Source organism: Rhagoletis pomonella, unplaced genomic scaffold, assembly GCF_013731165.1.
Source record: "Rhagoletis pomonella isolate Grant_MI unplaced genomic scaffold, Rhpom_1.0 Rhpom_scaffold_00005, whole genome shotgun sequence".
Lineage (NCBI taxonomy): Eukaryota > Metazoa > Arthropoda > Insecta > Diptera > Tephritidae > Rhagoletis > Rhagoletis pomonella.
The window spans coordinates 76,719,714-76,746,727 of record NW_023458559.1 but is presented as its reverse complement, the minus strand read 5'-3'; the positions used below and the strand labels follow the sequence as shown (position 1 = coordinate 76,746,727).

The window sequence follows — 27,014 nt, the reverse complement described above, 5'->3', positions numbered from 1 at the left end:
TATATGGATTTTATCCGTTGGCCCGAATATCCGAACGTATATCCTGACAGCCGAATACGCGAATTATCCCAGACCTGTTGTTTAATAAGTTGAAGATAATCTTTTATTAAAAACTCATGAATTCTACATATTTGTTTGTCCAAATATTGCAGCACAGTGTAATCTTATTATCATTCAAGCCAATTTAAAAAGGGCTCAATTATCTTTAGAAATATTTTCATTGTGCTGAGTTAAAGTATTCGCATGCACATAATTTACTTTACATATTTACTAAACATCTCAATCACATTAATGCTCCCTTCAGGCAACATGCGCACATGATTAGGCACATAGAAAAGTGGATAAATAAAGGAGTTGGCGAATTTGGGTTACGAGTAAATATATTTACAACATTTTATTCGTTTGGTGAAATACAACAATGCGACAGTAAAAATCCAAAATAACACTTAGAATATTTTTTTTTGTCAAGGTCAGCTTTGGGCTAAATACAATAAGCTGATAACTTTTTTTTCTTCCTATTCGGCCTTAGAAGCGTTTTTCACTTTAGGTCGATATTTATAGCATGCAAAGCAAAAAATTTCTTCGACATAAAGACGCAAGTCGCAAGTACCGAAAATTGTCAGAGATGCGTAAAATGTGGCACGTTCGCCAAATAAATTGCCCTTAAAACGTGCGCACATATGTACTTACATATGTATGTTCTATGAGAGAAGTAAGGAAATAACAAGCACCATAAGTCAGTTAGACTTCTTTCGCCATATTTTCGCTTTTATTTGCTTGCATTTAACTGGGTGGAACGGTTGTAAATAGATACTTATATAACACAAACATATAAGTATGTATGCAGGGTTATAACTTTTCTAGGAAGCAGTAAAGCAGCATCAATAAACTCATATTTTCGACATAAGAAAATTACGCAAAAATGTGCAGCACGCTATTGAAACCATAAAATTGCTATAGCTTCATTGAAGCCATAATTTGGTGAACAATATTTTGCCAACCTCTGTTTGTTTGCTTAGTCAAAATGAGCAAAGACATAAACATAAAATTGTACACTGTGTGGGAGTAATGATTTGGTGCAAATCATAAGGCGAATAAAAACCTTTATAAAATGACAATATGGGCGTCCAAAAATAAAGCTGAGCAGAAATTTAGAAAAGTCAAATTATTTACTACTCTTTTCTAGGAAATATGTGTAAGATTCCGAACCGCTGTAGACTAAGCTATTTAGGTGGTCTGCATCCGCACTCGGTGGTCACAGAGACCCATCGAAATACTGTGTATGCCTACAGATTAGTCCACCGGCTCTTAGTGACTGGTCCTAACCATCTCTATGCCTTATGCGAGCAGCAGTCCCGTAGCAGAATGTATGCTTGAACTCAGTGCCCTCAGTCTTGTAGCAAAATCGCGCGTTTGTTCGCTTCTTCGTTTCCTTAATACCACTGTGCGTTGATACGCAGTCCACTTGGATTTACCGAAATTCACAATAAAATCTAAATTTTTAACTTTGCTCCTAAAAATTACCACGCCCATTTCTAGAAGATTCGTCGATTAGAAAAAAGTTGCAGAACAAGTGCTATGCGTTTATCACCTAAAGAAAAATCTGCCGGAGCAAATATTTTTACTGAATGAATATTCTACCGGAATCAACAATAAAATGTATGCACATTTTTACAAAAGCACGATTTTTGACATCTCTTTTTGGATGATCGAATCTTTTGTTTCCTACAAAACCATTTAGTTGTCTGTACTTTCTCCTTTTCACACATACATATGTATGTATTTATGCCTGTATGCAAAGGAGCTACAGATTAATATAAATTTATTGCAGTACTAAAATACAGCACCACGTACCCACTGCCGACATCACACCCCTTAAATCACAGTTTGCCGCAAATCACTCATAACGGATGCTAACCTGTTTTTTATTGCTTATGATTTACTACATACATATGTACATATGTATGTATATACACGTATCCGTTTCATGCTTCCAACGCCCTACTCTCCCTGGGGATTTGTGAGAAGCGGTGGCGTATGAGTGATATTCAACCTGGCATGGTTGGCATTTAACACCACTGTGACAGGCACAAGGACGAGAAAGCATAACAACAAAATATATATGCATTTTTCACAAGAATGTGTGTACATTAGGACGGGTATATTTTTTTTTTACTATGCGCGTATCGCATAGGAGTATTCTACGTGTAATTCTAAGCAAATTTGCCGAAGAAACCATGGGTCTAAAATCAATTTGGAGTTTACCAAATTGCGAAAATATGTTTCGAAGAAATTGAGAAAATTTTCACGGCTGCGCCCTCTAGTGGAAGTTTTACGAAAAACATAAGTGCAGCAATGGATTCCGTATACCAAAATCACCCCCATAGCATGTTTTTATACAAAATTTAACCTTTTTTTTGGCAATTCGGCAAACTCCAAAATGATTTTAGACTTATGGTTTCTTTGGAAAATTTGCTTAGAATTACACGTGCATAGATTCTTTCTGTGCTATACGCACATAGCCGAAAAAATGTATCAAAAAAATTGACCCGCCCTAGTGTAAATATATGAAAACCTACAAGCATGCGTGCAGAAATATGTGATTACTTTATTTGTGTGTTTAAATATACATACTTATTCCACTCACCTGCTGTTAAGTGTTTATTGTATACAAATTTTTATTGTACGAGTAACACCTTTGCGGCAGTTGGTGTTAATTTTTTGGGTGTTCGCAACCACTTATTTGAAAAGTGTGCTTTAATTTATTCTTTACTTGTTGTGATTGTGGGTCTAAGAGCTAATATAAAAGATTGTACTTCTGTAAGGCTGATCTACTTATATGTGAACTTGCTTCCTTTGAGAATTTATCGCGTCTTTTAATCGACATTAAAATGATTTGTGCTTTTGTTATGTTGGTTCTTTGTTCAGGAAATCGCTTTTTCAGTTATCTTGATAAGCTTGTGCACTTGTGAAAAATTAATTTAATGTTAGATAATTTAGTGAAGACATGTTTTACAAATGTATAAGCACATATGTATGTAGAAGATTTACCTGCGAATATTTGCCTTATTTAATACCAATTTGTTAAAATTAATTGAATGGAAAAGTATGATTTTAATAGAGATAAGGTTTCATAAATATTTGCCGGATAGATACGTTTACAAGGGAGCCCCGCATGTTGGAGTTTTGTCTCCCCTTCTTTGGGTTATGGTAATTAGGAATTTCTGCATGGCCTGGAAGAGGGGGTAGCCTTAAAGGTGATTGCGGATGCTGACGACCTTGCGGTGGTTGTAAGTGGGAAATTTCCACAAACTATGTGTGGCAGCATGCAGGTAAAACTAAGGTTAGTGGAAAGATGGACCAAGGAGAAAAGTCCGGGAGTAAACCCAAACGGAATGAGCAAAATATCGAGGTTTGATGCAGGACGAAAAGCTAAGTTTAGAATATACAAGTGCATACCGAGAAAGCAAAAGTGGCCGTCTACAGCTGTAAGGAATCGATTGGATTGGGGAGAGCCCCAGGTCGCAAAAAAATCCTACATTAACGCTGCAGCGTGGGTGTTAGGCCTATCCTTCTCTACGGAATGAAATCAACAACACAAGCACTTCAAGAAGTGAAAAGAACAGCGTGGAGCCCTCCGCACAACTCCTTCGGAGGCAATGTGCATCTTACTAAACATTAATTCACGAGGTGTGCTGCCTTGCGGCTGCGGAAATTAATAGGATGGGAGTCGTTAAGCGATTCTAAAAATGTGGACCTACCGTACACGGACTACCACGGTAAACCGTGCATCATGTCTAAATTTAGCAAAGAGACATACAACTTCTATTCCACATAGAGTTTTGGTAAGAGCGCCTCTGAAGAAAACAGATTACTCCATTTATACACGAACGGTTCAAAACTGCGAAAAATTGTAGGAAAAAACATAAATTACCCAGTCGGGGATGCTCTATCGTTTGGCCGTATTACCAACTGCCAGTCTCGACCGGAAATGGGTTAAACAGACCGGAAGTGCATTTTTTAACCGGCAGTCCATTCCAGAAAAACCTTTCCAACAAAAGTGGTGTGTGTTTTATTATGAATCCGAATCTGTGGTAAACACATGTATGTCCTATTTCAAAAAGTGGATTTCGGGTCAGTATAACCCACTTCCGGTTGAAACCGCAAGTCGGTAATTCCACCAAAAGATAGAGCATCCTCGATTTGGTAGGTCATATTTTTGCATTTTTCAATTTCACTCCATTTTAGAGGGGATGGACTGTGTTCTAGAACACCCTGCATTTAAAGATAATTAATTTTTTTCTATTAATTTACAAAATTATACCTCTTTTTGTATAGTGGTGGTAAGGTTTGCGTTGCCACAAGTGCTTCTTTTGCTCAAAATAATAATGGCAAAATCTATAACATATGAAAAAAAAACAGCTTATAAAACTTTTTCATCAGGTACCTTGATTTCAAAATCTAAATAGTTCTTTTGTTTACAGTCTCTGGTAAACAGCGATTCTTAAAATAGGCAGGTAGGACGTTTCGAACCAGGCGCCCCTTTTTATAAGCATCAGAGAATTTGGATCTAATTGATAAATCTACATATTTTTCGTTAAATCTATGGCATCAAAAGTAAGTTATTAGCGAATAATTATAATGAAAATAAGCTAAATTTACGAACCTCGAAATAGTACGGCATGTCAGGTGCAAGTAAGAAAATCTCAGCATAATACGAAGCACAAAAATACATCTTCATTATAATATTCACATTTTCGTATTATTCCCCTTGCTAGTTAGGCACTCTTCACGTCGGTCCAGTCAAATACCTTATGTAAGTTCATTTTCATGATTCATGAACTTCGCAATCTACCTTGGCAACGTTGGTTGATGCGGAAAGCTGTCGACATCGCGGCATTTGAATAGTTCGAGTGATGCACAAAATAGAGCCAGCGGGAATAAAGTGCGCGCCGACCAAAGAACAATGCTAATCGCAAAGGCATCACAAGTGCCAGAGCAACTATTGCACGAATGGCTAACTCGGCGGTATTTAGCGCTTTTGAATTCGAAAGTGTGAAAGGCATTTTGCATTTGACGCAAAAAAGTTTAAATTAAGAATTCAAAAAGTAGTAATTACATGCAAAGCGTGGAAAATCGCAGCAATGTAGCGGAGGGAAATTTGCGTAGGAACATCAAAGGTAGAATCAGCAAGTGAATATGGGATGGTGCAAAATGGAAAGCGCAGAGTTTTCGCGCGAAACTACAGAGAAATAAACTGCCAAAAGTGGGTCAATGCTAAGAGCAAGAAACTGCCAAAATAATAACTAACTGTCTAAAACTACGTTCGTTGTTTGTGCACTAGATGCAATTGAGTGGGTTGTCTGAAATTATGCTTTGAAAACTCTATGTGTACGTATGTACATATGTCCTGGTTTAAATTACCAAAAATTTATGTCCTGGTTTAAAATGGCCAAAATTGTATGTCCACGTTTTAAATTATGCCCCAAGAAAATGCTCAGTTTTTAAATGGCTCTAACTTTATAGCCAGTTTTTAAATGACCAAAAATGTATCTACAATTTTTAATAGGTAAATATGTGAAAGCTTATTCCATAAAAATCCTTGGGATTGCGGAAAAAAATTTTGCATTTTTTTTTAAAGAGACGTCAACAGTATTTATTGCTCAAAGATAAAGAACATAAGAGTACATGTGTTCATCTGTTAACATTATCTTTCTAACACGGAGCACAGAAGATACTATCAAAATTAATTGAAGAAGCTACACACAGTGGGACGGTCTCATATAACCGTCCTACAAATTCGCTGAAATTTCATATATGTATGTCCTATTAGGCACTTAGGAATGAAGAAATGTGCAAAATGATAAAAGTCGACGCATTGCCACGCCCACAGCTCTTGTGGTGGAAATCGTAAATGTTATTCGATTTTGATGAAATTCAGAATCAATGCTGGTTTTAACTTGAAAAGCGCAACCCCATAGCAACGTCAAAATCAGTTAATATTATCGCCCACCAACTGTAAAAAAAAAATAGGCGAAAATGTTAGAAAACTATATTTTGGTGAAATTTGATGTACCCGCTCGTTTACCTAAAAAAATTTAAAATTTTAACGATAATGAACTATGAATTACGGCCACCTCCATGAATATAATTTTATGAATTTTGGGGAAAATGAACAAAAACATTTATTTTATTTGTAAAGCAGTTACTACATATTTATTCATCTTCCAAAATGAAAAAAGCAATTGCAATACCTGCATGCTAAATTATGTGCATGGAATGGACTTGCTTGCATTGTTCACAAAATATTTTTTACATTGCACTCATATGTTCTTTAAGCTCGTTTCGAGACTTCAAATATACACTTTCATAAAAAATTCTTTTTCACTTGGGTTAGTTGGATATTTTGCTACGAATCTACATACATAATTGATTTTTAAGAAATTGCCTAGTACAGTGCGTTTTTTTATTACTGTCCGCTGTAGTTCCATTGTGCGGCAGCGACACAATTTAGAGAAAAAGTAGAACAAAGGAAAAAATAAATCGCTATCACGTGCCACAGTCAGCAGCCAAGTGATTCTACAGCAACAGTTGAAATGGCTGTCAAGCGCAGTGCCATCAAACGCCTTCATCTACCAAACATACATACATAGCATACGTGTATGCGCTTTAAAAAAAAAACAAAGGAGAGAGTGCTCAATCACACACACCTACACAAATTGTACAACTGTCTAAATTACAGCGAGAGAGGAAAAGAAAATGTGTGACACAACTAATCTAATCTACTCTAATGGCAGTAGTTGCAATTGGTAAATACTTCTGGGGTAAAGGATAAATAAGGCTAGAAACAGGGATGCCAACTTGGCGAGAATTCAAACATTTTTATGGAATTGTGGTACTTTGTGGGGAATAGGGGAATGGCTTAAAATTTTTGGGGAAACCAATAAATAGGCTATTTATTTGGACCAACATTTTCTGGTGTGACAAATGTCAATTGTAATAAATATTTAATTCTAGTAAAAACATATCATAACCATGGTAGATAAAAAAAAAATACTTATCACATGTCATATTATGCATATGCATTATGTACATTCTTAGCATAAGCATATTTTGTTTTTTATGAAATACCAAATATGTTATATGTTATCCAGCCCGAAATTTTGCTAACATTTTGCGAAAGTATACACATCCAGTAATAAAACGCTCGATGTATTTACTAAAGTTTGCTCACATTTTCATTTTATAGCCTACTAAGGTTTACAGGCCCCGGCTGAAGTAGTTCTCAAACAGGTGCAAAAAATTGTCAAAATCTGAGCAAAATCAAAGGTTAAGACATGTATAGTAAAATTGCATGAGAAATATTTTCGTAGAACATTTTAACCCATTAGCTCCCGCCTGAAATAATCGTTTTGACATTTACTTCAAAACCCACCAAAAAGCAAATTTGGAAAATCGTGATAGCATTAAAATATCTAGTGAACTACTCTTCGGAAAATTTTACTAGGGATCTTCTCATGTATAATCTTCATGTCACCAACATAAAAGTCTCTAAAAATTTAAACTAAAAAAAAACTATTTCAAGAGGGAAAAACAACAAAACCTGATTTTAGCAAACCGTTTGTATGAAAAAAAAGTTCAAGTTTTTTGCCTACATCAGCAGGAATGGGTCTAGTAGTGGCACCATTTTCTTCTATCAACTGACACAGTGGGCTAAATTGCCACTTTTTGCCGGGGAAGGGTGAGTAAAGAAAAAATGTATATTAAGAATTTCTCAAAGTACGCAAGTAATGGTAATTTCAAATAATAAGAATCTTGAATAACTATGTTAATGTGTGGCCGAAGTTTACCTGAACTGATCAACGTTTTTTAAACATAGTTCCAGCCGGCCTAAGCTCATTGCCACTTTAAAACTTTCGATTTTCCTCTAAGTCAATTGCATTTTTTTACGCCAATTTTATTCGAATCGTCTTTGATCTGCATCTTTTGATTCTAAGAGACAAAGCTTTACTTCTGTGATAAAAATTTAGTTTTAAAGAGATTGTAGCATAACTATATTTTTAGGGGTTTGTTTATTAAAAAAGAGAATAGAATGCCTTGAATATTGATAGAATGTCACTAGGGGGAGTACCATAAAAAATTTGGGAATTTTTTCCAAAATTTAGGAAAATTGGTCTTGATAGAGTTGGCAACCCTAGCAAAACTACACATTCTATGTATTCACTTACATATGCACATTAGACTGTGTTAAATTAAAGCGAATATTTTTATTCGGTCCCATATGAAAATTTCATTGTCGGTGACTAACAAATAAATGTGCCAAAATTTCAGCCTTCTGTTTTCTTTTTTGCAGTCAGCGCTTGCAACAATAAAATTTTTTAAAGAAACAATAAAAAGTTTTGATTGAAGAACATTTTTTCCAATTTCTTGCGCGTCAGTTTGTATGAATTTTCGTTCTTCTTGAGAGCTGCAAACAGCCCCTAATGAATGCAGCTTTGAAGTAGTAGGGCCCTGATTTTTGGAAATTTTCTTTTCGGCTAAAATTTTTCCCCCAATTATTTTTTGTGACCGACAACGAAATTTTTATATGCATCCGAAAGAAAAAAGATGTCGTTTTATTTGACACAGTCTAATCCAACTGCATACATACATATGTGCTGTCACATGACTTTGTTGTTGTGATTTCTTTTGTGCTTGCCACGGTTGTGGGTGATCATTAGTGTTTGATGTTTACTTACAATTCTTTTTTTGCGCTGTGTCTCCCGCTTTTTTATGCCGTTTCCATCAGAGGTCGGGACTGGTGATTACAGTGATTACGCTTACAATATATTTTATGCATATGTATGTACATGTATCTCCCCATAGTCAACTCGTACTAGTATTGCTTGTGTATGTACTTGCTTTGGCTTTAAAGCAATTTTGCAGAACAAATGGAGTTTATGAAGCGAAACACTGTCTTCGCTGGCTGATTGATGAAGCATAGCAGAAAAGCAGCAAGTTGTAGAGAAAATTTCAATTACTGCTACAAAATTCATGGTTTCCTTAAAACAAAAAAAAAGAGTATGAGCATACATACATGCATGCCAGTTTTAAACCCTCCGATTTTGGAACACCTTGCTTGGGCGGTAAACACTTTCGTGACCATCAAGTAGATGGAACTCGACTGCATAATTCTTGTGCAGTTTCAAAGTGTTTGGAGAGTATTCAAGGTGACTTTTTTACCAAAGACCGACATAAGCTCTCGCATATGTCCCTAGAACTTTAGACCAATCACTCTCTCTTAGTGTCTCTTTCGAAAAAAGATTTCTTGTGATGACCTGTGAGGAGTTCAATAATCGTACGTCAAAAATGGAGACTGATTCGGGCCTCTTGAAGGCGACAGATGAAGCATTTATATATAAAGACTTCAGTGTAGGTCCTTTCTCTATTAAGGGGTAAACTTGGGTCCGAAATCGACTCAGTTTAGCTCATATCCCGCAAGCTCTGTGTTAAGCGATAGGAGGCAGTCGTGGAGGGGTGGATCTGTTAGGGCAGCTGGACAGCACAGGCTGCCGGGTGATTGTTGCACTTATTGTGATGGGTACATTTCTGAATATCCTCTAATATTTGATCCAAGGGTAAAAGATATCAGGTGACTGAATGACTCGTTGTAAATCCTAAATAGTAAAAATGAGCTTGTGCTGGGTGCTACAAGTATTTATAAATATCCCCAATTTGGAAGCATTTGCCCAGCGCTTTCTATAAGTTTCAAATACTTGGGCTTGCTTCTAGATGGAAAGTTGTTGTGGCAGCTTAACTTTGAGGAAAATATGAAGTAGGCATCATATGGCTCTTTACTGAAGGAAGCAACAGGAACCAAATTTTAGGCAATATAGTTTTACGGAGTCCTGGTTAGGTGCGATACCCTGAAAGCAGCTGCAGCACGCCGTCCTCACTAAAATCAGTGGGCATTTGGGATCACTTCCACTCTGGCACTTAACGCTAGGCAAGGACTTAGTATCAGTGCGTGCTGGCTTAAGATTGAGATACTCTAATATTGTTGGAGACTTAATCGTGGATAATTCGTATTCACCAGTTCGTGCCTAGACTGATACCAATGAACTATTTCTCCACTCCCATGCTCTCTTGGAGTGAGTGAACGGTAAGCAGAAGTTGGAAAGATACACTGGTTAAGCTTTACACAGATAGCTCTTGGATTTATGTAAGGGTCGTTGAAGGGATACTTTGCAGGAAACACTCCATCAGCGTTAAATTGAGACTGCTGGGTCACTGTAATGCTTTCAGGGCAAAGGTGGCTGCCATTAAGAAGGTAGGCGATTGGTTGCTCAATCGTGCGACATCAGTAACGGAGGTTAACTTCTTTCTATTCTGATAGCCAAGGCGCAATCGGAGCAGTCGCCACGCTTACGGTGTGCTCAAAGCTGGATAGGCTAGAGTAGTGTCTGGCATCTCTTTCAGTTGCGTAAGATTATTTTCTCGTCTGCATGAAACTGCCCTCCGGATGAATTGCCCAGAAAGGAAGAGTGATTGTATCCTTGACGTATTTTATGGGACGATGAGTTGATGACAACTCAACGCTTCCTCTTAAACTGAGCACTCCGGGCCTGGCATTTGTCACCTGCGCACAGGGTTTTTTCGCTTTTTATATAGATCCTCTTTCGTGAATATTTGAAATTAATTGTGGCTGATGGCAAGCGTGAAAGTGTATACTTTATTACACTTAATTTTAAACTGAATGATGGATCAAGGTTAATTGAAATAATTGCATTTTTCTGAGAACATTTTATTTAATATTCGACAAAGCGGATATGTGGTTTTAATTTGGTATGTAATTAAAATAAATGTATTATTAAATAAGTGTAAACACGTGTATGCATATGTTAGTATGTGTGTGTGAAAACACAAACACTTGAATTGCAAGTGTGCATACATATTTTTTTTTATGTACGGGGATAAACACATCACAATAATAATCTCATTGCATTAAAACGAATGCTTAATGAATGATGGCGATAAATGTCAGCCAGAGGTAAAATGTAAATAAGCCTACATACAAGTTCGCAGATACTGGATGTAGGAGAAGCGCATTTAAATGTGAATTAAAGCCATTTAAAATGACTAAATATTTTTTGATTTTAAAATAAAAAATTGGGGGATAATTTTTTCGATATAAAACAATCCTAGGGGGTGAGAGCATTACAATTCCGACTTTACTGTTTTTGGACCACCCTTATGCTTACACTACGGTCCTGTCATCCCTCTGTGACCATTTGTCTTCACTTCCCGTTCTGGAATGTTTTTCGAATTTGATTAAATTTGTAGCCAACACATATTTCTTGCAGTCAGAAAACTTCCAACTTTTCAGCACCAGGATTTTTCCCAAAGATTTTTGTTTTCTTTTAAAGAGTTCATCTTAAAGGCAACTTTAAAGCCGTAGTTATCCAAGCATGAAGTCCTCAAATTTAAATTGTAGCTATTCTTAGCATATCGCCAATGGTAACTCTTCAATCCATGCAAATTTCAATGATTCGTGGGTGGGTGAAACACAGAACTAACCACGCATCACATTCATCAACAAAACCACATGTTTACATGTTTTGCTTATACATATGTACATATGCCCACGCTATTGCTGTTGTCTTGGTCCTCTTATCAAACACGCAAGCAAGTCGACTGACAGCTTGTTTATTGTGCCATCACAACAGTATTATAATTGCATATGCGAAAATGTGCGCAAATACAAACACACATATTTACGGAAGAGTATATTTGTGTATGGGTAAGTATTTGTGAATCACCTCTGCTAAAAATGCCACCGGATGTCCAGTAGTACACGAAACGACATACGAATAGTACCAGTTCAGGTCGCTTTGTATGGAATAAGTACTTATATCACATTATGATGATAATTGTAGCCGTTTATAACCCAAGGTACGAAAAGAGACACTTTTAAAATAAAATAAAATAAAAACTGTTGCCAAATGAAACGTGAATTTTGTCGTTGGATGCATTGTCGTTAATATTCACCCGGCGCTAAAGATTATTTTGGATGCAGAGCCCAATAGTTTTCCGTCAGTCTAATCTAGGTGTAGTCTCTTTAGGAACAGTTTCACAATTTTTTGCAAGGCTCCAGTCTTGCGCCTACAGTAATTGAGATATACACTATAGTGCAAAACTGAGTACATGGTGGATTTTGTGAAATATTTTTAAGGTTTTTAAAGCTAAACTTTTTTTTCTTATTTTGTTTTAAAACTATGGTTCATGCTTTAACTAAATCAAAATCAAACTTTCAATTTGTATACAGAGCTAAGAAAGATTCAACAAACTTTCATAAAAATTTTGAAATATTTAATCTGAAGTTTCAGAATTTGTTTTTCCAAATATGCATACACTTCTTATGGAACAAAATTCGCCAAAAAATTTGCACAGAAAGTTTTAAAAATTAACGCCATATTTTAGAAATTGTACTTGGTTTATGAAAAAAACCGCAAAAGCCGTCACCAAAAAAAAAATATTAAAAATCTAGGCGATCTTTTAGCCGGTTGAAGCTTGCACTTCATCCGACCAAAATTGCAAGGGCTATAAAACTGCATGCGTGAAAAATCCTAAAAAATCAGTTTAAATAGTTGAAAATTTTTATGAACATTTGTTGAATTTTTTTAAGCTTTGTATAAAAATTTATTTACGTACATACATACTATATGGTTTTGGTTAAAGCATTCACCATATTTTTATAAGCAAGTAATTTTTAAGCAAAAAACAAAACCGACTTTAATTCTCATATAAAAATTTTAAGAGTACCGTCTTCTTCTTTATCCAATGATCGATTCTAAACCAAATTAGTATGGAAACACCTCGGAGGTACCACCTTTCCTAAAAAAAAAAAATAGAAACCGGTTAACGTGGTGCTAAGTTATGCGGAAACATATTTAAAAAAAAATATTATAACCTTCTAATTTTTTGAAGTCGTTTAAAAAATAACAAAAATTTTAACATAAAAATCTTGCAAATATTCAGCAAGGACCACCGTGCACTGTGTTTTGTACTATAGTGTTTATACATACATACATACACGTCTACTTGCATACTTATTTTAACATGGTACTCGTGTCTACGTGAAGATGTACACATGTACTGTTGTTGCTACCGATGTGCCGCTCGGTTACTTATTTGAAGGTTGGATTCTTTTGGCGTTGCTGCCTGTGGGCTGCCTTTCGTTATTATTCTGTGTCTGTTTGTAGTACGTGTGTTTGTAAGCGCCTTCATCATTCCTCTATCGAATTCATCGCGGTGCAGATTAAGTTGGCTCACATCTCTTTCGCTTTCTCAATGGCTGTCATACGCAAGGATGTACAGTTGTACTCTCTTTCTGTGACTTCTGTCAGTTCGTATTGTCGCTGACAAAAAATAATACAGATATATGAGCATATGTATATTATGTACTTACATATGTGTATTGTGTATTGTGGTATATCGCGTGGCGGCGTAAATATAATCAGATGCGGCTTTATGCTTCAGTGGCACAAATCCATAACACACGCCCGCAATCACAAGCGATAAATCGTAAATTTCTCCTTTCCCGCAACAGCTGCTTTGGTAACCACAAAATACATATGTAAATATGTACTTTGTGGGATCTGCTTTCTGCTCGATTGCTTGCCTTTTTGATAAAGTTTGTGTCAACGACATTTGGTGCTTCGCGGTGCCGACTCTTGACGACAATGGCGGCGTATTACATTCCTTTTACACAAATTTGATTTGTTTTCTGGCCTGATGTTTGCTCTTTTTTTGCTTATTTATCACTTAGTTATCTGAGAAGAAATATGTATTGAAGAATGTGGGTGAAGATTTATGTACATATGTATGTATGCTTGAATCGTATTTTAACTCACTTACTAACTTTAGGTAATATGTATGTATGTATGTATATAAGTATGTACCTTCATTTGTATAAAATGTAGATAAAAAGAGTCAGGACAGCCACTGAGCACTAACTATAATCGATTGAACCATACATGTCTATCCGTCCATCCATTTACCACTCTGCTGAGATAACTTAACAAGATAGATTGGTAAATATTGAAAACGGTTAAGGGCCATTTTCTCAAGTAACCTGTAACTTTAAATCTCATTTTATATTTAAAGGTAGCATTAAAATTTATAATTATAAATTAAGTTACAACCAGGAAATATGCATATGTCAAAAACCGATAATATAAATGCTTAACTTTGGGCATAGCTTTATTTTTAATTCAACCCTTAAATATAAAGTGAGCTTTAAAGTTAAAAGTTACTTCAGAAAACTGCCGTAGATCCTAAAAACCCGCCTCGCATAACAGTGTTTTGAAATTGCTAACAACTGAAATCTCACAAGTCTGCGAAATTTCGAAAGTGCTAAAAGTGCCTAGATAAGTCGAAATCTAATAATAATCATGCCCATCTCCAGGGTATTTGCGAAAGCTGAAATTAATTTAATTAAACTCATATATTCATATTCATAAAGCATGCCGTTTGCCCTTAAATTTAACCTTCCAAACTTTAAACTGTTTATATTCGCTTTGCCAAAGAAAATTTATGCGTACTCACAAGTTATGAATAATATATAAATTGGGGCGCTTTTTTATTACAGTTGCCGCTAAATTTAAATTCTTTTGCTAAACCAATACAGTAATTTTTCATTCATACTCTGGTGAGCGGTCAAAAGATTATTTATATAAGTACGAGGTATGTAGATATATCACGAGGCAGCTCAAAATACAAACATAAGTACTTTTACTCCTACGCCTTTTGCGTATACAGTGGCCCAGCAAACCAAAGCCAATAGCTAGGTTAAAGCGAATATTCTTATTATGTATACTAAAGTGTGAAAGCTTTTAAAAGCATACAACTTTAACCAAATCTTAACTTTATGATAGATAAGCGAATCATTGACTTTTGTCGTATATTAAATTGAAGTTAAGTTTTCATGCAAGTAATATGAGGAACATCAGAAATCGTAATATATTTTGAATATATTCGTTATGAAGTCATTACGTCTATTCAGAAATTTGTACTGAAAACATAACGAAAGCTAAGGCAGAAGGGTTCCTCCGACTCAAGCTTTTCAAGACAGTGAAGGCAAATAGGGTTGCCATGTTTGCCGATCAAAGTCTGGTGCTAATGCCATGAAAAATGTCCAGTCAACAATGTCATAAGTCGTCTGCAATCCCATCTACTCAATGAGAGATAATTCCTAGCTAGACCTTCCCAAATTGAGGACAACGAACAACAGCGAAGATGGGAGTGCTATAATTGGTTGCTGCACCAGGGCCCAGCTAGCTTTGCGAGACCTTTTTGTATTAGCCCTGCCTTCGCTTTATCGACACAAAAGTGGAATTGACCTTCTCCATGTCATCATCATCATTTTATAATGGCGCGTATGTATGTATAATATGGCGTCTATGTATTAAAACACCCCCCGTGGATCCGCCACTGACTGGCACGTAGTTTAACGCCTAACCTAACCTACTGCTTTTTCTTTTTTATTTCTCGCGAGGAGATTTAGATGGTCTTGCATCTCGAAAGGGGCCAACGTGAATGTAACTGCTGGAACTTTGGTCCCTTATGCGACGCAGCAGTAGGAGGGCTATCGCAAACCACAAAGGAGGTATTTTTCTGCCTGTATTTCACCGCTTGTGTCCACTTCCTTTCCCACTGCTTCTAGATAACTGAAGCCAGGTTTGCAATATCACGCGGCAGTGGACTTGTAATAATTTTAAGCGGTTGAACCGGTTTCGATCCGGAAGGAGCGGAACGGCCACAACCCCTCCCCTCAAACTCGAGTTGCGCTCCCTCTCGTAAACGTGTGATGACTGGACGCTCCGGAAGTCCTGACGCTGCTTCTGCATGGGAGGTAGTACCAAACCACCTCTTGCAAAGCGTTACAAAGGGATTCAGACAAAAAATTCCAGAGTTCATTTATATCCGGGTGATAAAGAATTGCTTCAATAAGCAGGATTGAGAGCCAGCCACGAATCCGTGTGCGGATGGATTACCAGTAGGGCGCGTAGCACGTGGAAAATGATCAGCTTAACCAGAATTTTCGTCATCCTCTTGTCAAGTTTAGTAAGGAGACAAACTTGTTTCAACGAAGTTCTTAAAAATCTCGAAACATCCCGATTAATAAAAAACTGAGAATCCCATGCCGAAAAATGCAAAAAGGCCGCACCAGTTTTTGTATAAAATCTCGAAAAGCCTTTAATTTTAGTTAATTTTATGTTGCTCCGAATACTTTTAAAAATCTACGATGTCGGGTTTTCATACAAGAAATTTATCTCCATTACCATTCCCTATTTCGCTTTTTATATCAATTAAATTAATGAATATTATCCAAAGTACCCAAAAAAGTATTTCAGCCCTCTACTTCTATAGGAATAGATAAAAAAAGGGTGCTCAAGCTGTATGCCGCTAGGTTAGTCATTATTTTGAACCTACACTGTTTTGAATTTTACCCTAATTGTTTAATATTTGTTGTGTTGTCATTAATCACGCGCCTGTGCTGTTTCGCGTTGCGTATACGCACCGTTGTTCTCATTATGATGAAGTGGCTCGCAGCAACATTTGTCATTATTGTTTGGCAGCAGCAGCGAGAGAGAGAATACAGCAGGCACTGGTCATGCGGCACCTGAGACAAGCTATGATGTCTGTTCAAATAAATGTTAAGTGAACCCGGAGCTTGTTATGGATTCAATTGTGCTGTTGTTTGTTAACGGCGCAGTGTTCTTGTTAAACTAATTCTATTCATAGCCCCATTATACATACGTACATATGTATTTAGGCACATAAAAGTTAAGGCACCATATTTTAATTCAAATTTTAGCTTTGCACTCAATGTCCATTAATTTTTGTCGGTTGTTAGGCTTTTGTATGGGCGGGTCGAAGATGCTCCTTCGGGTGTGCTTATGCGAAATTAAGTAGGATTGTGCTTCCCCTTTCGCTATTTTGAATATATTTTAATGGAAGAATTTTGTGCTTCGTAATATGAAAAATCAGTCGCTTGTTATGGGCCTTAGATAGGGCACGCTTCTGTAGAACGTAACTTTTATTTTAAACACCGATTTAAAAATATTTCAATTATGCATACATAAATCAAGTTTTAGTTAAAATACACTCAACCCAAAAAGGTAAAACACTGGTGGTAGACTATTGTCAAGAGAAAGACAATTATAATACATACAAATTTTCAATCGCATATCAAAGAAAACCACTCCTTACACGTCGATGTAGCTTAATTTGCTGACTGACAGATTAACTTTGCAAAAATTTGTAAAACATATTTTTCAGGTTTTCGATTTAAAACTTTGTCCACGACAATCCTTACTGCAAAACTAGCATTTCTGAGCTTATAAAACGTGAATAAGTGGGCTGAACTAAAAACAATGGTGGTATTCACCAAAGTGAGCAAGTGGCCTGGCAGTCTGGCAAAAGAGCAAATCAGCTCAAGGAACGACTGTTGCTAACGCTCGTTGCTTGAGCTCATCTGCTCTTCTGCCAGAGTGCCAGGCCACTTGCTCAATTTGGTGAATACCACTAATATATTTCAGGCCAGCATAAACGTACACACGCATGCACATATCGGCAGGCATTTGCATGAAGGCATTAACGTCAGGCCGGATAAGTGTCCGCAGGAATTGGCAGCAGCTGCTGCACTATTAACACATTGACATATTTCCAGTGGTGTTTTTATTACTCAGAGCAGTCGTCATTATCACTGAAATCTGCGTATTATTACCAAAAATGTCTGATGCTTTCAATAGGCATTGAATTTTGATGATTGCAAATTGGTTTTAAAACTCGAAACTCCAACTAAAATGCGATGCCATCGTGCCAGTAATGTCTATTATATTCACTAAGCAGACTGCGATAAAAATTGTCTGGCAATCAGTTAGTTTATGGTTAACCATATCAATCAATTGACAATTCGGGTGAGGCTGATGTCAGTTCTGCGAACGTGGGGTGAAAACTCGTAAACATTTTTGGCTTAATGGACATAATCCCACTTACCACATTTGGAGTGAAGAAAATTTCCGAAAAATACACGATGTACCGCTGCATTTACAAAAACTCACGTGGTATGCTTGAAGAGCCGATAGAATCGTTGGTCTTTCAATACTTAATTAAAAATGAGAGCGTCGAGTACATAGCCGTAACTGAGGCATTGAGATCCTGCCCTTCAGAAGTACTGAATGTCGTCCTCAATATGATTCTGCTTGATCTATGCCTAAAGGAAATCGCGACGTACTCAGCTTTAAGACTCAGGGAGTCTGGGCTGTGGAAAACGAGGACCTTTGGGCACAGCTAAAACTTAAGTATTGGTCCGATAGAAAATAAAACTACGGACTACATGGTATCAAGCCAGGAGCTTGACTTAAATGTGGTGGTACGGTTTCCATCCAGAAAGGAATGGAAAAGGGGCCAAGCAGATGATAAGGAAGCAGTCTGCATCTACACAGACGGATCCAAGATGGACTGCGGTGTGGGGCAGGAGTATATTCCGAGGAGCTTGGTGCGAATCTGTCCCTGCGGCTGGCGAACCATGCTAGCATATTTCAGGGCAGAAGTCCTGGGTATATGTGAGGCCTGTAGGTTACTATACAATAGTGCTACTAGAAAAGTAAAATCAGTGATTTACTCAAACAGCCAGGCGGCGATGCAGATACCAAGTCTAAGCTAGTCAAAGAATACAAGATGGAGCTACGCCCAGCGTCTCAGTCAATGTCTGCCTCTCTTGTCTGGGTTCCCGGCCATAAAAATATAGAAGGCAACGAGAGAGCAGACGAATTGGCCAAGTTGGGAGCTTGTTTGGATGAATCGATAGCGGTGGTACTGGGATACCCCTTCAGGCAAGTACAAGCAGAGGTACACTTGCACTTTCTGAAACTGGCAAGGATGAGGTGGTCAGAGATTTAGACTTGCAAGATAGCACGTGAGCTTTGGCCTGACTAGAGCAGGAAAAGAACAACAGAGCTGCTAAGTAGGTCGAGGGTAGATGTATTTAGGATTGTAGCGAATATAACCGGCCACTGACCGCTAGGAGAGCATGCCTATCGAATAGGACTCCCATAAAACGATACCTACATGCCGCAGCTGCCGGTTAGAGGGCAGCGAGGAAACGGTATTCCATTTCCTGTGTGAATGCCCAGGGCCGGCTTCCTTAAGGCACAAAGCTTTCGGGAAACATACAATCCGGGAGTTAGCGGATTTATCTAGGGCTAAAATAAGCGATATGCACAAATTTATAAACGGGTCAAAGTGGTTTGTTTGAACTGTAAAAATGCTTGATAGGTAGGCTACGGTAGAATAAAATTGTCCGGGAGAAGTGCAACGAAATGGTGCTACTATGCGCGAATTGATTCCGGAGGACAACTTGGGAGGCACTACAACCAACCAACATAGCCGTCAACTGCGAACGCCACGGAGCCACAATTGGCAATTATTTCATGCCCGAATTGAATTAAATGTTGGCTGAATAACTGTAACTTGCAATAGAGCGACTTTTTGAAATAAATATTTGGTGAACGTACGATTTCACGCCCCTACGGGATTACGCAGTCCTATTGGTTTATGCAAATAAACCGCCAACTTAAATATGAAAATATGGTCGAAAATTGGATTTCCAGAATACGCCACATCCACCCGTCGCAGTTGACATCGCCGAGATGGCTGATACCACAATTACCGACCTGGGCGCGCAGAAAATCGCATGTGGCAAGGGCTGTGTAGCATTCCTGCCCAAACCAAAGATCGTCCGAGTCCATGCCTTCAATTTCGGGCCACAAACAATCGTTTATAATGTCCCTGTAGCGCTTACCGTTAACCGAAATGCCAATGATGGCACCGTTCCAAAATCTGCACCAAACTGTCACTATCTGAGGATGCATTGGCTTCTCGACGATCACGTGATTTCACGGGTTTCCGGTCCACGGTGTGAAAACCAACTTTGCATGGGAGGGTTAAAATCACTCAACCCAGTTATGGTTCAATTGGTTTGGTTTTTGTGATTTAAATTTGATTCGCAAAAATAAAAATAAATGGTTGAACGAATTAAGAAAGGAAGCTTTGTTTTTATGTACGTATGTAAATATAAAAATATTAAACAACAGCTAACAAGTCGTGTTTAGTGTTTGGCCGAACTTCTCCTCCAATTTCCGGTTTCCGTCTTGATGATGCCACACAAATAAAGGAACCTTATACGGCTTAAGAACGGTAGGTAGGTGTTTTTTGTTGTAAGTGGTTTCGAAACTTGGGTACTACCGAGTGACAGAACGCACATTTAACCGATCGACTACAGCAGCCACAAATACTCGTAGATTTACGCGTACATGAATTTCCTTTTTCACTTGACTTAGTACTCTTCATTAAATTAATTACGGTCTGCGGCTTTAGGTCGACAGACTTCAAAAGAACAAAATGACCAACTGCTGTCGTTCCAATGACCGCAAAGTTTTTTGATCTTTAAATTTGAATAAATAGGTAAAAAACAATGCTCTAAAGAAAGGTCAGCGTAATTTTGCTATTAATATTATACACATTTGTTTTGTTTAAAAAGGAAAGAAAATTAAACAGAAATGACACAATGGTGGTTATTCATTTTGTTACACCACAGGATGTGCGAGTTGTAAAAGCAGTAAAAGACTTAAATAAAGTATTTAATAAAAATTAATGCTGCAGAAATTCTTTTGAAAATTATGACATGAGAGATGTGAGTGATGTCTCTTTTCTTCGCATATTTATACAGAAATTAAAATTATTGACATACACATACGCCCCTTAACCCTATTAGAACCAAAAACATACAAATATAAACTCAAGATTTGAATTGTAGAATGTGAGTTATTGATGTCTAAGTAAACGAATTCTTATATAAAAAAATCAATGTAAAAAATAATTTTCTCTTAAATATTTTCCTTAATTTAAACTAAAAACTATCTTTTTTCAACTATTTTATTCTACAACTTTTTTCTTTAATCTCATAATTTTTCCTAGAAAACAATAAAATTTTGGGGGGTTTTTTTAAAGTAGAGTTTTCGAAAAAAATATTTTACAAAATTATTTTTGCTTACACTATTTCTTTCTTAAGGCATCTTAAATTTGTTTTTCCCAAAAAATAATTTTTTGGAAAAAATTACTTATTAGATACCCTCACATTTTTATACTAAAAATATTTCTATTTTAAATTTTATTCCCAATTTTTTTTCCGAAATAAATAACTTTTACTCAAAAAATATTTTCCAAAATATTTCGAATGTTTGGAAAATTACGTTTTTTCCGTAAAATTATTTATTCAAAAAAAATTCTTAAAAACAAATATTTTCTAAAACATTAAACTTTTCTAACAAAATTAAGTTAAATCGTTTTTCTAACATTGATTGAAAAAATTTTCATAAATTTCTGGATCATTATACCTAAATTAATATCAGGCACATTCAAAAAGTAAACAAATATAAAACTTCTAAAATTTTACACGATTTTCCTACAAATAGGTGGGAAATATGTTTCTCTTGGAGCTGAAAGGGTTAAAAAAATAGCAGTAGCTTTATTATATTTTCTTACACTATTGAATTCTACTTACTTGACAAATTTCTTTGTTTTTTTTCTTAATTCTATTGCAGGTAATTGAGACGCACTTCTAAAATCTGGAAAACGGCTTGCCGGCCACATATGTATAGGCTATCAAATACTATTATATATATATAATTATATATTAACAAACAAGTTAAGATGAAAGTTAAACTTGTAAAATTAGTAGTTAAACTTAAGTATAAACTAATAGATTTGTGTCAGTGAATTTTAGTAGATAAGATATAATTGCAAAAGAGTTTGAAAAGCAACACAGTTAGCTTGGAATCGCTAATTTTGTAACTAATCCTAAAAGTATGCCTAAAATTTTGTATTATATAAAAACGCAAAGGCGCAAGGTATTTCCAAAACATCACACTCTTTCGCCATAGTTTGAAATATTTGAGAAATTATTTTTTTTTTTAAGTACACACCCAAATCAGCCAAGCTTTTCGCTTCCTTGCCGCTTTTTTTTACTTTTTGCTTCAAGCTGGTGCGTATAACCTAACCGTTGCTGTCTAAATTTTAAACTTCTACCTCCTTTAAAGTTGTTTTAAGTACTCGCAGCAACTTATATTTTTACGTTTTCCTGAAAGTCGCGCAAAAATGGTTTCTAGTGGCATACAGTTTAAGTCTCATTCTAGCGCCTAAAATTATGTTTCTGTATTTTTCTTTGTTTCTGTCATTTTTCAATTATTTTTCGCACTTCACAAGGCAAGCAATCAACCCTTCTTGACGCATGAGGGCGCACGTACTTTTCAATTGTGACAGGTTTAATTGCTTTGCCACAGCACTCTTGCCACCGCCGCCTATGCATATGCTACAAATGTGACAAGCGCGCAATTGCGAAATTTAAAACATGAGTACAATACAAACACACGCGCATTCAAGTGAAGTAGTATTTGCAGAGCAATTACGCTAAGAGGAAGGGAGAAAAAAACGTATGAGAACAATTAAAAAATACATATGTATTTTACAAAAGCTACAAACAAATACAATTATTTGAGTACTGTACTCGTTGCTTTAAGTGCATGCACGCTTGCATACTTTTCGGGGTGTACGTTACGTGCGATATTATTCTTTTTTATTTGTTAACCAGCAATTGTCAAATATTTTGCTGTCTAATTCAATGAACTGTGTTGCATATGCTGAAATGAAATGAAATGCAATGGAAATGCAAAAAAGTACACAATATTTTAATGGTAAACAAAATCTATTTTTAAGCGTAATATTAAGTAGCAGCGAAATATGTGTAAAATTGTGTATTTTAAATGTGTTCGCTTGTAGCCGAAATGTATTGGAAAGCGTACATTTAATATGACTGTAGTTAGATTTCTACCAAATACATTGAAAACTTTGGCGCGCGTGCAGCCTAAAAGTTGCAAAATAGCGTACAAAATGAGCCCCAACTTTGGTGGTTTAAAATAAATGCATAATACAAAAATTTACAAAAAACAACCTAATTCATACTGCAAATCAAACTGAAAATCCACAAAATAAAAATTGTGCGCAACTGGTCCTGGTCACACTTGAATGCATTCAATATTAAGCTGCCAAATTATTAACGTACATATATTTGCATACTTTTAGGCTTCGGCGTATATGAATATGTACTATATGTATGCACTTGTAAATATGCAACAGTCATGGATGTAACTAAACTTATTTTAGCTGGAGTTAGTTAATTAGTGATACATTATAATGTTTATATATAAATATTCGCGAGTAGAAATTTGTGTATTTTGGAAAAGTCAATACTCATGAAGCATTAGCATAAATTATTAAAATAATATGTATGCTTAGAAAAGCTTTTAGGCGCAACAAAATGCATTATGGTTTTAATTGTGAACTTAGCTTATTTATAAGGGTTTCATATATCGATAAATTAGAAATTAAAAATGGCTGTTATGTAAACAAAATGCATGGAAATACATCAGATTTAAGCCGCTAATTTAATAATAGTGCAATTAAGCAGTAAGTATAGCTTGCTTGTGTGGTGATGTGAGGCAGCATTTTAGGCGTACACACATGTATTTTATACAAATATTGGCGGCGAACTTTAATGCACATGATAATGATCATAGACATGTTTGTGATGTGAGAAAAAACTTAGTTTACAAAATAAAATTGAAAACGTTGCCCAAAAGTAGGCAATACCTTTATGCGGTACTTTCAGTTGTTCGTTCAAGCAAGAAATATAGGGGAGCTGCAGAGTAGGCATTTAAAGATAATGCTTGGAAAATGTGTTTATGGGATTTTTATATAAAGTGTAAGCCGAAAAGTAGGCTTCAAAATATTTAGATATTAAAATAATTTTTGCTTTTGCTGTTATAATTCTGTTTTTACTTTAATAAAAAATATATAATAAAAAACGAAACTGACTTTAATTTTGCGCCAATAAATTATGCTTGTTTTTTTTTTAAATATCATTATATATAATAGTTGCATACATTTACGCTGACTGTGGTTTTATATTTATGACAAAAAAATGCTGTTTAGTATAGACTTAAGCGCAGTTTTTAATATAAAACATCTTCAGCAGAGTGCGAGCGCCTAAATGTATGTAGTAGCTCTTGGAAGTAAAAACTGCAATTTATGTGAGATTTAGTACGAGTTGGTGCACCGTGCGACAAAAACAAAAAAATTTCGAAACACACGAAGTAATCAATGTGCTCACGAAACTGTGGGCCAAATATAGTAAAACTGCGTTTTTAGTTTTTCTCTTTGACGCCAGCATTTTTTTGAAGGACTTTCTGATTTCAAATATATGATTAATTCCAAAAATTATTTAAAAAATTTAATGGGTTCCAAATGAAAGCAAAAATTCTGTAGGATTAAAAAAAGTTAAATACAAATAGGTATTGAAAATGCCTTTTTAATTAATTATTAACTATTTTTTAAGCCTATAAAGTTAGAAGGATGAGATTCGAGGATGTGGTCGAGTGTACATATATTAATCCTTAACATAAATATAATTTATTAAAAAAAAAAAAAATTATTGCAAACCATCAAGGTAATTCAAAAATCAATCGCCGTTAATTCTACTGAGTTTTCTCTTTAATTTGTCTGATACCCATACTTTCTACAATGCACTGAATTTTTTAAAATAATTTTTTTAAATAATATTATTAAAAATTTCAAAGTCTTTAAAAAAACCCTGATGTCATAGTGAAAAACTAAAAACGAATTTTTACTTTATTTGGCCGCTGGTTTCGCGCTTATATGGATTTTTTGTGTGTAAAATTTACTGTCGTCCGTTGGTATCAAACTTGGTAGGTGCATGTACTTGAGGTACTGTATAATTTTAGTAGTAGTAGTAGTAGTAAACATAATCTAATGAATTTAAAAACTGTAAATAAACAACACAAGTTGTCGTGCGTTTGAAGCTAGTGCTAGCTAACAAAATATTCGTAAGTAGCTAAGAGTTGTAGCTGTAGCTTGAGACAATTTCTAATATTAGAAGTTTATGGACATAAGTAAGTAAATCCATAGTAGATATAACTATTTGCATGTGTTTGAAAAACTGTTTAGAAACAAAAATCAACAAAATTTATACTTAGAAGTGCAAAAAGCTGTGGCAAAATTTTACTAAAATACATACATACATACATATATATATGTATATAGCTTGTTAAACTTTTTTAAGTTACCAAATTATAATTGCATACGCTTAGGTATGTACATATGTAATAAAATTTAGTATTTTAAAATGTTTTCTATGTAAATGAGAAACAAAAAGAAATATTTAATAAATAACTAAAAGTAGTGTAATGGCTAAATAAGTATGAACTAGAACATATTTCAAACTGCAATTAAGTCTGAGTGTTTGTATTGTGGTTTTAGATACGCTAATTGTATATGAATAATTGTGGCATACACAATCATACGTAAAAGTGTAAAGAAATAAAAATTTGTAAAAGTTGAGGTTAGATATTTGTGAAAAATTACAAATTGATAGAAAGCAAAATATTGTAAAAATCAAGAATACATATAACAGAAATAAATGAATGTTGAATAAAAAAAAAAACAATTATGTTATCTTGTACTTTTTTCCATTGGAATCTATCAGAAGTCATCCATCTCAATCAACCTGAGAACACCTTGAACAGGAAAATAAAGGTAAGGCGGGACGTGCAAGTTTAGTGCGCGCAAGGTGGGTCGAAAATTTAAGTGCTGCATTTAAGTAGACATACAGTGACTCAAACAAATGACCACGTGTTGATTCCGGTTAAATATTCGTAATGTTTTTCGAGCTAAAATTTTTTTGGTTATTTTTCTATAAAAATGTCGTTCATGCTTTAACCGAAAACATACAGATAAGAGTTTCAAACTGTATACAAAATTTGGAAAAATTTAACAAATTTTTTTTAAAATTTTCAACTTTTTAATCTTAATCTATAGAGCACTTTTGGGTATGCATTTTTATAGCCCATACAATTTGAGTCCAATGAAATTCAAGTTTCAACTGGCTAACAAATTTTTTAGATATTTTTTAGATATTTTTTTTTTGATACTGCATTTCGAATATTTAAACAAAAAAAAAAAATCAACACGTGGTCATTTGTTTGAGTCACTGCTCTTAGAAGAAAGTTCACTCATTTATTCTTTTAACCTTCATGTGCTCGAAAGTCTATATTTGTAGCATTTTTGCCGGAAAATAGAAAAAACAAAATATTTTCAACACAACCGAATCCGAGGTTTTCAATAGCTTCCTGAAAATCTATTTTAGGTAGTTGCGGCTATTAAGAGTAGATACAAACAAATTAAGTATGTCCCATCTCCTGGCCGGTAGTTTACAAATGCAGTCACCAATTTAGAGTGTACGTGTAAATTTTACCCACACAAAAATCAAAATAACTCCAAATGTGAAGGTCGAAAAAGCTAATGCATCCGCAGTATGCCAATATTGTTGCGCATTTTGCGCTGGGGCCATGATTGGACTATAGTTTTTGAAAATCAAGAAGATTTCGAAGAAACAGCGCCTATTTTCCAGCAAAGCCGTGGAACTCATTTGTCCGGTGTACTAAATGTTCCAAACATAACCCCATGTATTTAATGTTAATTGTTTTTTTAAACAACTGTGCTTTCTATTTAATTAAAATTTCTCGTAAATTATGGGTAACATCCTTTACTTGTATACCTTTAGCTCCAGCAACGCATTTCAATCGTTATCGGCTGGTAGGTACATAGTTCAAATATCATTTGAATTTTTATTTCTTATTTTACTTTCCCATTTTCACTGCCATTCAATTCGACTGCAGTTAGCCCAATTTCTGAACTGAATTGTGGGGTTTTTCTCTTTTTTTGTGCTTTTATAGAGTAATGCATTTTTCATGTTTGGAGTATTTTCGCCCAGAAAAAGCCTGTTGACATTGTTGCAAAGTATGAGCGAATATTTACAGCCATTGTAAAGGCTC

The 27,014-nt window shown here is 35.4% G+C and overlaps 2 protein-coding genes across 2 annotated transcripts in view; both read left to right on the top strand.

The window, feature by feature from the left end:
* LOC118739619 (neuropeptide F receptor-like) overlaps positions 1 to 24,407 on the top strand; it is a 39,590-nt gene extending 15,183 nt beyond the window's left edge. Inside the window, exon 2 of the mRNA XM_036471050.1 lies at positions 21,651 to 24,407. The gene's annotated coding sequence lies outside the window, so the exon portion shown is untranslated. The remainder of the gene's footprint in view (positions 1 to 21,650) is intronic.
* Positions 19,698 to 27,014, top strand: part of LOC118740224 (N66 matrix protein-like) — a 29,435-nt gene continuing 22,118 nt past the window's right edge. The window contains exon 1 of the mRNA XM_036471721.1: positions 19,698 to 19,963. Within this exon, the coding sequence (XP_036327614.1) occupies positions 19,698 to 19,963 (266 nt within the window). The remainder of the gene's footprint in view (positions 19,964 to 27,014) is intronic.